Below are 14,231 nucleotides of genomic sequence, written 5' to 3' on the forward strand. Positions count from 1 at the left end.
ACCCCGTCCCACAGACTTTACAGTGAATGTCTTTAGTTATTTTCATAGCGGACTTTAAGCCACTAGAAGTCTTTTTTCCACTCTTGGAAAAGTGTAAATAGTAGATTAACATTCTGCACATGATCACTAATAAGATGTGCCATTATTATTAAGGTGTATTCTAAAACAAAATCTGTCAGTGTTATTTTCATTCTCTCATCTTCAGCGCTTCACATTTTTGCGGTCGTAGCTCCTGCCATCTGAAGGCAGAAGGCATTGACTGAGTGATTGATAGCTGATATTAACCAATCATTCTCGTTCCGTTCTAGAGCAGTGGGCCAATAAGAACACTAAGACGGGGCAAGCATTGCAGGCTTTTTTTACTTCAACAAGTTCACATAACAACTGTTTATCTGTTCCTGAGTGCTGCGTTTGGCATTTTTACGTTCAAAGATGCATTCTGCATAAATGTCTTCTAAATCCACGCAGGATGTTGCAATGAAAACAGTAAAAATGTATTTTAAGGTCGCATAGATAAAATTTTGGGCGCATATGCGACCAAAACGGTTTAGCCCTAGCATCTTTACTTTATTATTTACTCATAATAATAATAAAATAAGGAAGTTATTGTCAATCACAATACAAATTACAGTGAACTCCAAACGAAGTCTCCTCCACCAGTTGTGGGAAAAGCCATTAGAATGACACAGATCACTTTGCCTATTCATGCCAGAGTCCTGCGTAAAAAAAAAGTGATTGACAGGTGATCATTTGTTTGTAACTTTTATGGTTTGGTTATAGGTAAAGCAAAGACCATATGGGTCAGGTAGTGAAAACGGTAGGTACAATTAATTAATTTGTTAGAATTCATTGATATTTAACAATGACCCCCACCTCCCTCGCCTACGACGGCGGTGCCATCGTCCATCGCAATGTTTCACATTAGACATCATACGATGCCAAATTGGTCAACATCACCCAACCCTAATGTGAAGTCTATATCAAAAATGAAAGACATGAAATTTCTTTATAAACAAGGACTAAGCTTCACATTGAAAAGTAGACTAAAAAGGCGTGTTGAAGAAAAACGAAAAACGTGAAGATTCTATAAAACAGTGAAGATGAATTAAACCTGTACAATTGTATTTCTGCTTTTTTCTTAATAATTATTAAACAAATATGTGAAGTAAAAAATTATTTCAAAAGGCTTTACCTGTGTTAGATGTCTTTAAAATAAAAACATGTTGATTTTAACAGCTCAGTTTAAATGATAATTTTAGTTTGAATTCACACCCATGAACTAGAAGGCAGCCTTATAGTTCTTCATTTCCCCTCTGAATTTAGCTTTTGATTACACCTGAACAGAATGTAAACAGACGATTCATCAATTCTGTTTCCCTCTGTGTAGGAGCTGAAACTATCAAGAAGTACTGGAGCCGATATTATCAAGGTTCCCAAGGAGTAGTGTTTGTCCTCAACAGTGCCGCGTCAGATGAAGAGATGGAGGCATCCCGGTCTGAGCTCCACCTGGCCTTACAGCATCCTCAGCTGTGCACCCTTCCTTTCCTCGTCCTCGCCAACCACCAGGATTCACCAGCTGCCCGTTCTGTATCAGAGGTATGGTAACTTTCCACACCAAATATAGTTCTATGTCAAGTGCTGACTGTCTTCTCTGTGATCCTCCGCTGTTGAGGGTTGCTGGCCTCTGTTTGTACACACTCTCTGAAGTGTTTGGACTGAGCGATGGGAAGCATGCATTTTGGAGAGCGTCCTGTTGCCATGCAATAAGAGCTGTTGTTTATGGTCAGTCTTGGGAGATTACAGTACGGGGCTGGGATAGGATGTTTTGGGGAGCTCCCCCTCCCTATTGCGTCTTAGAACTAGGACTGACGATGTAAACATGCTGTGACGTGGGCTGGCTGACTAATAGTCTGTTTCCACACACTGAGAAAACCCGGTAGAGGTTGTTCTCCTCCAGAGGAAGTATGACTGAGCTGCAGGAGGCACTTGAAATTTTCCAAGTATGTATTAAATCTAGACACAGACGTAAGTATGGCAATCTGGAGCTAGAGTTATGCATCAAAAACTGGAAAATATCCATCGATACACGGATAACGTGTACATTTTTAAAAGAAATTTAGCAGAATTTAAAGGGACAGTTCATCCAAAAATTTTAATTGTGCCATCAGTTGCTCATTCTCCACTTGTTTTGTTAAACACAAAAGAGGATATTTGGAAGAAAATGTAACCATTGTAAAGATGATATTGGGTTGGCAGTTCAATCCTGTGATCAGATGTAGACCACAGATTGAAGCAAGTTAATCCCTCCTCTGCTGACTCCTTCTAGCCAGTCAGGCTGAAGGTATATCCACAGCAGATTACCAATTTACAACTGATTGTATTTTAAAAACATTTTGCGTTCTTAGAGATGCAGACTGTTATTATTAATCCTGTATCTGGCACCTTTTGGCTCCCCCAACAGAAACTGTTATCTGTGACGCAGTTTAAGAATTCAAACAGATGCCTGTTGGCTAACTCCACAGATTATATCACTGGCCAATAAATGTGACTCACAATTGAACAATTTAGGCTTGAAAAGCACTTTTTTATTTTCAGGTTTATTCGTTCCTTAATGTGTAGACTTAATAGAAAGGTAAGGTTATATGTCAAGTACTGTAGATCTGTAGAGTATTAGTAGAGGGTTATGAGACTGTTATGGCCCTGATATACATCAAATTAAAACAGTTGAGAAGGCTGAGTGACGTATACTGTTTTCAACACTCACACCCACGCACTGTAGTAGATGGGGTTGTAAATGTGTCATGCTGCTTGCGTGTACCCATAAACACAATGGTGGCTGAGAGAAAAACGATTTCATAAATATCTGGCAAACAGCCTTCTCCACGAGAATCGGCACATAGCCTTACACATCTTTTTCTTTTTGTTGTGAACAGACACTGAATTGTGCCGTTAGGGTGTCATGACAAGGTGGGCTTCTCGTCCAATGTGAGACTTCCTCCAAGTTTTGAAAATCTTTTGGTGAAAGAATTAGGGGTGCATGATTATCCGAAAAAAGATCACAAATTTCGACCCTACACACGATCTAATATCAGCTTTTCTACGGTTCAGCCAATTATATTTTCAAGGTCAGGAGAGAAGTGTAAAGGCGGATGCACAAGTCTTCACAGTTGGCTCAGTTGGTGTTTCTGTGTGGAGTTTGCATGTTCGCATGTGTTTCCTCTGGGTGCTCTGGTTTCTCCCACTAGGGCTGGGTATCGAGTTCGATACTTTTTAAGCACTTTTGATACTTTTTGTTGATTCACGTAAGTGAATCATAACAGCACAAACTTTTCTGTAACCATATAGTGCTGTGCGCTATCTGTTTTAACCCTTTGGCGTTACATGCTGACTGACTGACTGACAGGTGCGCGATGCGTGAGGCCAGCAAACTCGACGTAGCTTTCAGTTAGGGTGAACACAGTTTCTATAGTTATACTTTATTTATAGATAAAGTATGACTCTGTATATAATCACTTTATCTTGCTGGAGTTTATAGCCGTTTCGCCTTACTTCAGGACGCATTAACACTGCTCTGAAGGTCTAATCGCTGTTTTAAGTTATCCAGAGCTGTATGAATGTACAAATCTTGAATATCACGATATTATTAAATATTACAATTGTAACAACACAGACAGCAACACTTTTGCACAATCGATTCCCAGCTGATTCAGTCGTTTCATAAGAGGACCGCGCTTCTTCTCTTCTTTTTTACTTGTCAACATAAAGGCAGTGAGATGCGCCTTGTTTTCGGCCCCTTGTTCAACTGCAAGACATATTTAACTTGCGGGACGATAACGTATAACCGGTGCCTACAGACACATTTGCCAAAGAAGCAAAATGGAAGAAGAATATTGCTGTTTAACAGACGTGTTGATGCCAAACCAGCGCTTACGTTGACCTGGATCTGCGTAATAAACGCAACAAATAGGCTTTACCTTTTATTTAACAGCTTATAAAGCATGTATGCACATTAATGCAATATCATATTTAAACAACAAATATTTTACAAAAAGTCAACATATGCGCGCGTTGTTGTTGTCTTTTTATCACGCAGCGCGCACTTGAACCGCGAACGAGATATAGCATATAGCAACATAATATTTAAAATAATGATTTCTATTAAAAATGTAAAAGGTTTTGTGATTTATAATAATAACAGCGGGGCAATAAATAAAGGCATATTTTTCTGTGGAGCAAGCAATTTGAGGAAGTCAGCTATTTTTATGTTTTTTTTATGGAAAAAAACAGCCTATGCCGGTTATTAAAAAGAATCAGTCAGTATTTTCGTTTTATAATATAAATTAATTATTTAAGTGGAAATAATTTAGGGCAGTCCTATTTATTTTATTCATTTTATTTAGTTTATTCTGCTCTTCTGTGCTAAACACTGCAGGTGCGAATATGCACCTTATTATTGTTCTATTATTAATATGCTAGCTTATAAAAAACAAATCAGTGTTTTAAAATGCAATATTTAATGTGTCGGACACAAAATAGACACGTCAATTTGTTTAATATAAAATTAATAGTAATCTGACCAGTTAATCGTTAATAACCGATTAATGAGCGGCGGTTGTCGGTTAGCAAAATTAACCGAAATGAACATCCCTACTTCGTATAATTTTCAGTGGCTGGTGTGGCACAGATTGCAGAACTCGCCGAACAGATCCGCCACTTTTGACGCTCATAAACAATCATAAAGCCCTCGTGCTGCAGGAATTATGAGGTTGCTGATGGTGCGCAGCTGTCGTGCAGTAAGGGGTTTGCATTTTTAATAAACTACAGACAGTTTGCGTTCGCTGAACAGTAAGAATGATTCATAAATCCATATGAAACACCCCCTTAAAGGCAAGGCAAGGCAAGTTTATTTATATAGCACATTTCATACACGGTGGCAATTCAAAGTGCTTTACATAAACAAGAATAAACAAGACAAGTTTAGGAACATAAAATGCAGACAATAAAAATTATTAAAAACAGATAAAAACAAATTAAAATGAGTTAAAATAGGTTATAAAAGAATGAAAAAGAAAACGAAAAACATAATAGTGCAATCTGTCGGACGTCGCACAGTGCTCATACAGTAAAGGCACAGCTAAACAGATTTGTTTTCAGTCATGATTTGAATGTGCCTAATGTTGGAGCACATCTGATCATTTCTGGAAGCTGATTCCAGCAGCGAGGGGCGTAGTGGCTAAAGGCAGATTCACCCTGCTTTGACTGAACTCTTTGAATTTCTAGTTTATATGATCCTAAAGATCTGAGCTATCTGTTGGGTTTGTATTCAGTGAGCATATCTGTAATGTATTGAGGTCCTTGGCCATTTAGTGCTTTATAGACAAGTAATAATACTTTAAAATCTATTCTGAATGTAACTGGCAGCCAGTGTAAAGACCTGAGGACAGGTGTGATGTGCTCTGATTTGCTGGTTCTGGTCAGAATTCTGGCCGCAGCGTTCTGGATGAGCTGTAACTGTCTGACTGTCTTTTTGGGAAGGCCAGTGAGGAGGCAATTGCAGTAATCCACCCTGCTGCTGATAAAAGCATGAACAAGTTTCTCTAAGTCTTCACTGGAAACAAAGCATCTGATTCTTGCAATATTTTTGAGATGATAGTATGCTGATTTACTAACTGCTAAGACATAACTGTTGAAACTCAGATCTGACTCCAGAGTCACACCAAGATGCTTGACCTTATTTTTTGTTATTTGACCCTTTAAGCCAAGGTATGCATTCACCTTGAGAACCTCATCTCTGTTCCCAAATGCAATGACTTCAGTTTTCTCTTTGTTTAACTGAAGAAAATTTTGGAACATCCAATTGTTAATTTTATCAATGCATTGGCAGAGGTTGTCAATAGGGCTGTAGTCATTAGGCAGTAAGGCTAGGTAAATCTGAGTGTCATCAGCATAGCTGTGGTAGGAGATTTGGTTCTTTCTCATTATTTGGCTCAGGGGGAGCATATAAAGGTTGAACAGGAGCGGTGCCAGAATCGAGCCTTGTGGGACTCCACACGTCATGGGTGTCCACCTCGACCTGTTGTCACCTATACTGACATAGTAACCTCTCCCTTCAAGGTAAGATCTGAACCATTTGAGGATGTCCCAGACTGCCCAACCCAGTTTTCCAGCCTATCCAGAAGTATGCTGTGATCGACAGTGTCAAATGCAGCACTTAGATCGAGCAGTACCAGCACTGTTATTTTACCTGAATCTGTATTTAGGCGTATACCATTGATTATCTTTATAAGAGCGCTCTCTGTACTGTGATGTGCTCTGAAACCAGATTGAAAATGGTCTAAACACCCCCTGAAGTTTAAGAACTTGTTGACCTGGTTGAAAACAACTTTTTCAATGATTTTGCCAATGAAAGAGAGATTTGAGACTGGTCTGTAATTGCTCAATAGGGTGTTTTCCAGGTTGCTCTTCTTCAAGAGGGGTTTAACAACTGCAGTTTTAAATGAGTTTGGAAAAATCCCTGAGAGAAGTGAAGCATTTACCACTTTTAGAAGATCCATTTCTAAACAGGTAAACACCGTTTTGAAGAATCGTTTAAAAGTCACGTTTTAAAAGTCACGTCTCGCTTTCAGTTTCGGGGTTAGGCGCGTTTTGCACTCACACACAAGTGTACCGCGCCTAAGCCCAAGTAAACTGCACTCTGGCACACTCATAGTCTGAATATGCTCTAAAAGAATGTGTAAACGGACAAGCAAAAAAATCTGATATAGGCAACAAATCGGAATTGGGCATCAAGACCTGACAGTGTAAACGGGGTTTGTGCGGGGTAAATTTATTAATCCTTTTTTTGGACCTAACGTTATGTACTGTTTTTATGGCTTTAAATACCTAGCTAAGTTGATACTAAAATGCTTTAAGGTTAACAGTAAATTATGAAGTTTACCTCACATTAAACTTATCTTATTTAAATGTCCTTATCCTTGGCTGCATTAACAGTTTAGCTTTCATGTTTTCTTCAAATTAATGTTATAGTCAGTCTACAATTTTATTGTCAAAGATTTGCTACCTTTTTCTACTGTGGAGAAAGATTAGATTTACTGGATGTGCATTTTTCAATGCCCAGAAAGGAACCAAAAACAGTCAAAATAAGTCCATGTGATATAAGTGGTTCAATCATGATTATATGAAGCTGCGAGTATACTCCTGTGTGCAAAGTAAACAAAAATAACTTTATTCAACTATTTATCTATGGGAAGTTCAGAAAGCTCTTGGATTAAATCCAAAATATCTTCATTTATAGATAATTAATGACAGAATTTCGATTTTTCGGTGAACTAAACCTTTAAGCAGCAGTAAGCCTCACAAATACTTAAAATTAAATGATTTAAAACTGCTTGAACTTTATTAAAACTGTTTGCTTTAATATATTGTTAACTACACTTTGTTCATTTTGTGCTATTGTTCCTTTGTTTATTGGTCTTACAGATAAGCCTGCTGTAAAAAGTGTCCCAAAAATCCAGAAAAAATAAAACCAAAGTTTCTCAGAGATTATGAGTTATGTAATCTTGTTTAAATATATATTTTTAAAAATCAAAGTATCAAAAACAGTTTCGTTCGGAACCGGTATCGAATTTAGGGTATCGGTATCGAACATTTTGGAGAGATACCCAGCCCTATCCCCCACAGTCCAAAGACATATGCTACAGGTGAATTGGGTAGACTAAATTGTCCGTAGTGTATGAGTGTGTGTGGATGTTTCCTAGAGATAGGTTGCGGCTGGAAGGGCATCTGCTGCGTAAAAACTTATTGGATAAGTTGGCGGTTCATTCTGCTGTGGCGACCCCTAAATAATAAAGGAACTAAGCCGACAAGAAAATGAATGAATTAACTTAGCTTACAGTGCATACCGCTCCTGCTTGCAGTGTGAAACTGGCCTGAGGAAGAGCACTCTGCATTCACTCATTGTGGTTGCATGTGAAAGTGACACCTGCCCTCCACCAGTGCGGTTGTGTTCGGTGTGGGATGTTTTGGCTAGCCACCTCCACTTTCTACTTGTGTTTCACTGCTATTTTCACTTGACTAAAGAGGCATGCATTGTAGTTATAGTAAGAACTCAATTGGGGATGAGACAAGGAGACTGCAAAATGTTTGAGACAAGCTTATTGCCAACTTTTTGACATGATGAATTTTGCTGGAGATGTTTTTCAAAGACTTAGGTCCTGATGAAGGAAATGAGTATCATGCCCTTGTTCAGTTTTATACAACAAAGACAAGTCTGCATTTTTAGCTTGTCAGAAAGGATTTTACAAACAACTTCTACCAAAAGTAATTAATACATTCTATAAACACTGGTCCACTTTCCCCATTGATTGGTATAGTCTGTCAGCCAATAGGATTTTGTGCCACCCGGTCAGCAGATATCCTGATATTGACTAACGGCACGTGTGACATGTACTGTGTGACACTACTCTGAAGAAAATCTTATATTTGGTGTTGATGTCACTCATTTGGTGGTCAGCCGAAAGAGACCACGCAGGTCAGTCTTTTGTTTAAGCTCATAAATGCAGTCAGTTGCATCTGATCAGCACGAACTACATTACTAGGGAGTTTGCCATGGTTTGGTCTATTTTTAGCAGTTGAAGTCACAGAGAGCGATTGACCTCTTTTAGCTGTTTGCAAACACCTAGAGCCACGTGAGTTTGGCTTAGCAAGGCAATGAGCTCTGCCATAGGCCTTTTATTTAATCGCAGTGTCATCTCTGTTCCTGTTGTAGGCATAATGTGTGTCCTGTCACAGTAAGGGATCAAGTTCCACACGTCGATCCTCACTTAACTCTGACATACTTGCCAATCGCATTGAATTGGATATGGCCTGACTTAATTTACATCTGTGTGGAGGAAAATGCTTTTAAATTGTATCAGGTATCTAAATTAGATGCAGTATTTGAAATAACACAGTTTTTAGTGTTTCTCAAGTTATGTATTTTAAAGTTTCTTTAGGTCGGTTTGTATGTTTATTTTATTTTATTATTATTATTTTATTTACAAAATATCCAATACACATAAACAACAACAAAAAAACTTTACCACAACACACAGTGAACAGCAATGGCTGTAGCATCAAAAAACATTTCAACAAAAATTTCTATAGTTTTTAAAAGTCAGAAAGTAGTAGGAAATGTGCATGCCTTTGCCTTGAACCATTTCAGAACATCTGTGGCGTCACTAGCCTTTCTTTCTGCTCTACTGTGATCTTGATCAGGTCTTCTTTCAGTCTCACAGTTCAGTGATTGCAGTGGGGTTTTTCCAGAGGTTTTCAATCAGCTTTAAACGAGGACTCTTGATTTGGCTATTTCATTATTTTTCGGCTTCAGGAAACGACCCAGGTTACGACTGAATCCATGGTTCCTCAAGGGTATCGAAACTCTACGTCAAACTATTGCTATGGGAGCACTTCCTATTTATAGGAGCCCTAAAGCATATGTAAAATCACTCCAATGTATTGGTGGGATATCACCTCGTGTAGTCATTACCTGGGGCATTCTCCTTTAGGGAACTCCTATGCTGTGCCAAAACTGACACTATGTGAATGCAATGCCATACTGTCAAGTGCCCGGATAACCTGTCCGCTTCAAGGCACCAAAATGTTTCTATTTCCATTTGATAAACCTGGGTACACCACCTGGTAAAACCACCTTGATGATTGCAAATATCAGACAAGGATCTCTCTGAAAAGAAGAATTTAGAGGCCACCATAATCTGTGTTGATTGGGCTCGCACACCCAATGGTGATTGCCTAACCTGGGCTTACTTTTCTAGGAAGACAGACCCTACTATCCACCTGCTCAAAGTCTGCTTGGATGCAGGGGACCCACAATTCAGATTTCAATACAGTATAAACAGCTAGCTTGATGAGATCTTGGGCCTGCCAAATAGCGCTACCAACAAAAAGCAGAACCCGTCTTGATGGATATTCTTTGAAAATACCCAGGAGCAGAGCAATTATGGGAAATACGTGTGAATACAGTCTCGGCCACACCTGTACCATGGCAATTACAGTGGAGCTGGATGCAAAAGGGATCACCACAGTCGACAGTGGGTGGTTTCTCAAAACCAAAAGGCAAAGAGATCTATGTCAGCCTTCTGTGTCAAACATTCTCCAAATGGTCTCCATTACATGTGGATGCAGCCTTCACTGCTCTGGCCTCAGCCCCTGTCTCAACAGGCTATCTTCTTCTACATTCAGATGGCCTTGGATTGAGACTGTTCTACGAGGGAATAGGTTCCCTCAGGCCCACAAAAGGATCTGATGCACCAGACTGCAAATACGGAATGATCTCCAGGCCCTGATCACCAGGCCATCTATGTGCCACACAAGATGATGATCTTTGCATTGGGCACATGGTATCACATTGGACACTGCTGCCATAAGACCTAACATTCTCTAAAACTGTTTCTTGGCTCAGCATGACTGTGCTTATGGCTGACAAGATTGATTTGCTTTGAGTTAGGGAAAAGCATGCACGCATTGTCGTAGGGTTCCAAAATACCTAAAAAGTAGTCATCTGTGTAAAGGTTGGGGGTAGAACACCCTGCTGGATTGCAAATATTGGAAAAAGGTTTTCCTGATAACAAGGCTTTATTATACTTATCCCATACTTCGTGTTGAGTATTGGACTGCCAAAGGTGATGGCTGACCTTGACCTGGGTGATGGCCGACCTAGATGCTTGAATAGCATTTACTTTCCACCCTCTAAAAGTTAGCTTGAATGCAGGGGATCCAGGGGACCCAAAGCAAACCTCAGGAACCTTCTGTATTGTGGTCCTCGGACATATTGGGACATATCCATACTGATAGCATATGGAATGTGAATGTTTGACCACTCCATTTTGCCGGTCTGGGGAAGAAACAAGTTCTCAACTATCTTTGGGCCTTACCCCTTGAGGTTATTACAGACAATGCATCAGGTAGGAGATAATGGGCCAAATGCTAGAAACAAATAAATAAATAAGGGAGAGAAAACATCTGGAAAAAATTATAGGCTGGGGTCTTTTTGCGTATGATCGCCCTTATGTTTCTCTTTTAAATGTAAGGCTGTTGCATAAAATAATAAAGTAGTTTTAATTTATAGTGACTTTCTTTGCTGCATCCTCCTTGATGTTTCAATAACGCATACTAATCTTTACACCATATTAAAGACACAGCAGACAGTAAAGGTTTTCGAGAGTTTTTGTCAAGTTTAAAAGGTTTGTGCGCGTTTAGATGCCTGTATGTGAATGTGAGACCGAGGAAAAGAGCATTCCCTTCGTAGCTCTGTGGATGCCGCGAGCGGCTTTTTTGTTTTATTTTTTTATTGTTTTTATTTATTTTGGAGATAATACACTATTTGAATACAACAGAAAGACATTAAACTTTACAAATTTCGTGTCCACTTTTGTAGGCTCAAAACAATAGTGTCATATCTAGATAAAATAGCCTAATATTGAAATAATTTAAAGAAATACAAATATCGGATATAATAAAAATCACATTAAATAAATAAACCAATAAAAAAATAACAAAAGCTAGCTATAACAATTAGGTACTATATCAAATAGGGATGCACCGATATGGATTTTTCGGCCGATACCGATAACCGATAATTCTTCACACTTAGAGGCCGATAGCCGATATGTCTAGGCCAAAAATTATAAATATTATGTCCGAAAAAGCCTTTTTTTAGAGGTGTTTTGACAGTTCAGAGCCACCGTACAAGTGAAAAGCTAGATACAGAATGTATTATTTTAGAAAATGCGGCATAAATTCGTTCTATTTGGCGTTTTAGATTATTTTGAACACACGTAGCATCAACGCTTCTGTTTTCGTTCTTGCTGTCAATCGCGGGAAAATGACCGATGAAAAGTTTATGATAAATAGCTGAGAGGGCGCAGATTTGCCCTCGGAGTCAGATTTTGATACAAACCTGATCATTGAGCTCAGATGACTTTATGACAAACACAGAGCAGAATATAAAGACAGAATGTGTGGCCCGTATGCTGGCTTCAGTGTCCGGTGAACCTTGGCTCTCCCCTGTTGATCTGTAAAGGCTCAAGGCTGCCAGATCTATGTGTGTGTGTGTGCGTGCGCACGGTGACAGCTCTCACGCGCGCTTGTTATAATCAATATGAATATTCCGATCAAACTGAATACAATCATACATCAATAACACATGACAAGCAAAGCGTTGATAATAACAAATAATCAGATTAGATCACAAACAGCCTGACTTGTTTTTGTTTAGCACGTCACGTGTGCAGGTCAGTTTGGTGTGTGTGTGTGAAGAGAAGAGGGAGAGACAGAAAAGAGGTGCGCTTTTTTTCGCAATGAGACCAAGTTACACGTGTCTTCGATCATTTACTGGCTGCAACTAAAAGAGTTCACCCCGAAACTAATATTATTCGGCCCTGCAGTAATAAGTAAGTCTCACTGCTATCTCTCTAACACAACAAAGAGACAGAACAGGAAAGGCTTACATATGTAATATTTTTTCCTGAGGCGTTTTGAAGCAAAATACACAATGACACTCAATCAGACATATCTATAATGATAAGGAACATCGTTACTTTCTGAGTTTTACCGCACAGCATTACCACGTGAAAAAAGGACGGACTTTGAAGGAATAATCAGTGTGAGGAGAGATCCATTAGAGTGCACTGGACAAGTCTGAACATGTTCCGCCCACGCGTGTGCGGCACGTAGGTCTGTACAATTACCTAATTCATCGGCTTAAAGATATCGGCCTAATTTAGACATCGGATCGATAATGATAATCTTTAAAATAGCATTTATCGGCCGATAACGATATGGGCGCCGATATATCATGCATCCCTAAGATCAAACTGTTTTAAAGCCATATTAAACTTTCGTTTTTCTAAAGCCTCTCTGAAAAAAAAGATTTTAGATATTTTCTAAAAACAATAAACACCGGAGAAGGTTTTAAATATTATTTATAAAGTATTTGGATACGATGATATTAATCAAATCATGCAAACAGAGCATTTTTGGGGTGAGTGAAAGCAGAAACTAGGCGACCTTTTTTCTGTCTTCCAGCTGCGCAGGAAGACAGAAAAAGAAAAGACAGGAAAACTGCAAGTTCAAAATGTGTTCTGTGTCCTCAAACAAGTGTTTATGTTTTTATATGATGTGGTAAAATTTAAAAAAGGACATTTTAAATATATAAAGAGCTTTATTAGTGCATAGCTGCTGAGCGCAACGAAATACAGGCTATATTTTATTACGTGCTGCTCTTATGTGCTGAAACACTTAACACTTTCCTTTACTTAAGATATAATAAGCAACATCTTTAAATAAAGGGGATCACCTATTAAGTGTCATAAAGCCTATAGGGAAAAATTTATGTTTCAGTTCTCTCCGGAGCATTTTTATATATGTGGTTTTATATTATGGATGTGTGCACTTCCTGTGCTGGGTCCTTCCATTAGTGGCGGTACCACTGGATTTCGATGCCAACAGTCGGTCGGCGAGTAAATGAATATGATGAATGAGAATACACAGGTATGTGCGTATAAACATAAAATGTAGTGCTGTACAGTAACGTGTCATTTGTTTGTTTTGGCTGTCCTAATTTTAATAGTTTCATGATGATGTGGTGTGCTTTATCTGCCTGATTCCCGCTGAAGTGGGCGGATTGAGTGACGTTCGATTCGGGGGATGTTCTGGGGGCGGGGTTTGCGTGACGCGCTGCGAGCTACTAGCTCGACAGTGGAAACGCGACATGATTTCAGCCTCACTGCTCAACCTCCCGGGCGATTGGCCCGGCCTGGCCCGATAAAAGCCCTGGCTCGCACTGGCCAGATTGTGGAAATGTGGCTATTGTGTGGACTAAATAGGGCTTATTCATGCCCTTCCAACACCAACAAAAACCTTCCACCACCTCCACATGTTTGGGAGAGTCTTGGTTGTTCCCAAACTGATGTTCATTTTATTCCTCTATTTGTGGTGGATAAATGAAGCATCCGCCTTCTCTCACTGACAGAAGAAAAGTGCAAACTGGGCTTCAGAACCGTAAGAGAACAAAAGACAAGTAAAGAGAAAAAACCCTCGGACCCTTGTTTAACCTCTTTGCTAAAACCATTTGCGACACAAGCCAGCGTTCCATCTTGGCGTGAGCAGAATTTGAGCTGCAAATAGTTTTTGAGCAAAAAAAACTTGAGCCATGAATATTTTACCTATCTTGC

General features: G+C 39.2%; 2 protein-coding genes across 14 annotated transcripts in view; one reads left to right on the forward strand and one right to left on the reverse strand.

Moving 5' to 3' along the window:
• The window catches only part of arl15a (ADP-ribosylation factor-like 15a), a 179,901-nt gene that overhangs the window by 79,144 nt on the left and 86,526 nt on the right, over positions 1-14,231 (forward strand). For 11 of the 13 annotated variants that reach the window (XR_012406040.1, XM_068221275.2, XM_073950819.1 and 8 more), the window contains 1 exon segment: positions 1,388-1,596. Coding sequence is in view for 10 of the 13 variants with exons in the window: in XM_068221275.2 (XP_068077376.2) it covers positions 1,388-1,596 (209 nt within the window). In the remaining 3 variants the exon portion in view is untranslated. 13 annotated transcript variants of the gene reach the window in all.
• Positions 1-14,231, reverse strand: part of LOC141385704 (uncharacterized) — a 430,770-nt gene that overhangs the window by 47,986 nt on the left and 368,553 nt on the right. The window lies entirely within an intron of this gene.

This window comes from Danio rerio, chromosome 5 (genome assembly GCF_049306965.1).
Source record: "Danio rerio strain Tuebingen ecotype United States chromosome 5, GRCz12tu, whole genome shotgun sequence".
NCBI lineage: Eukaryota > Metazoa > Chordata > Actinopteri > Cypriniformes > Danionidae > Danio > Danio rerio.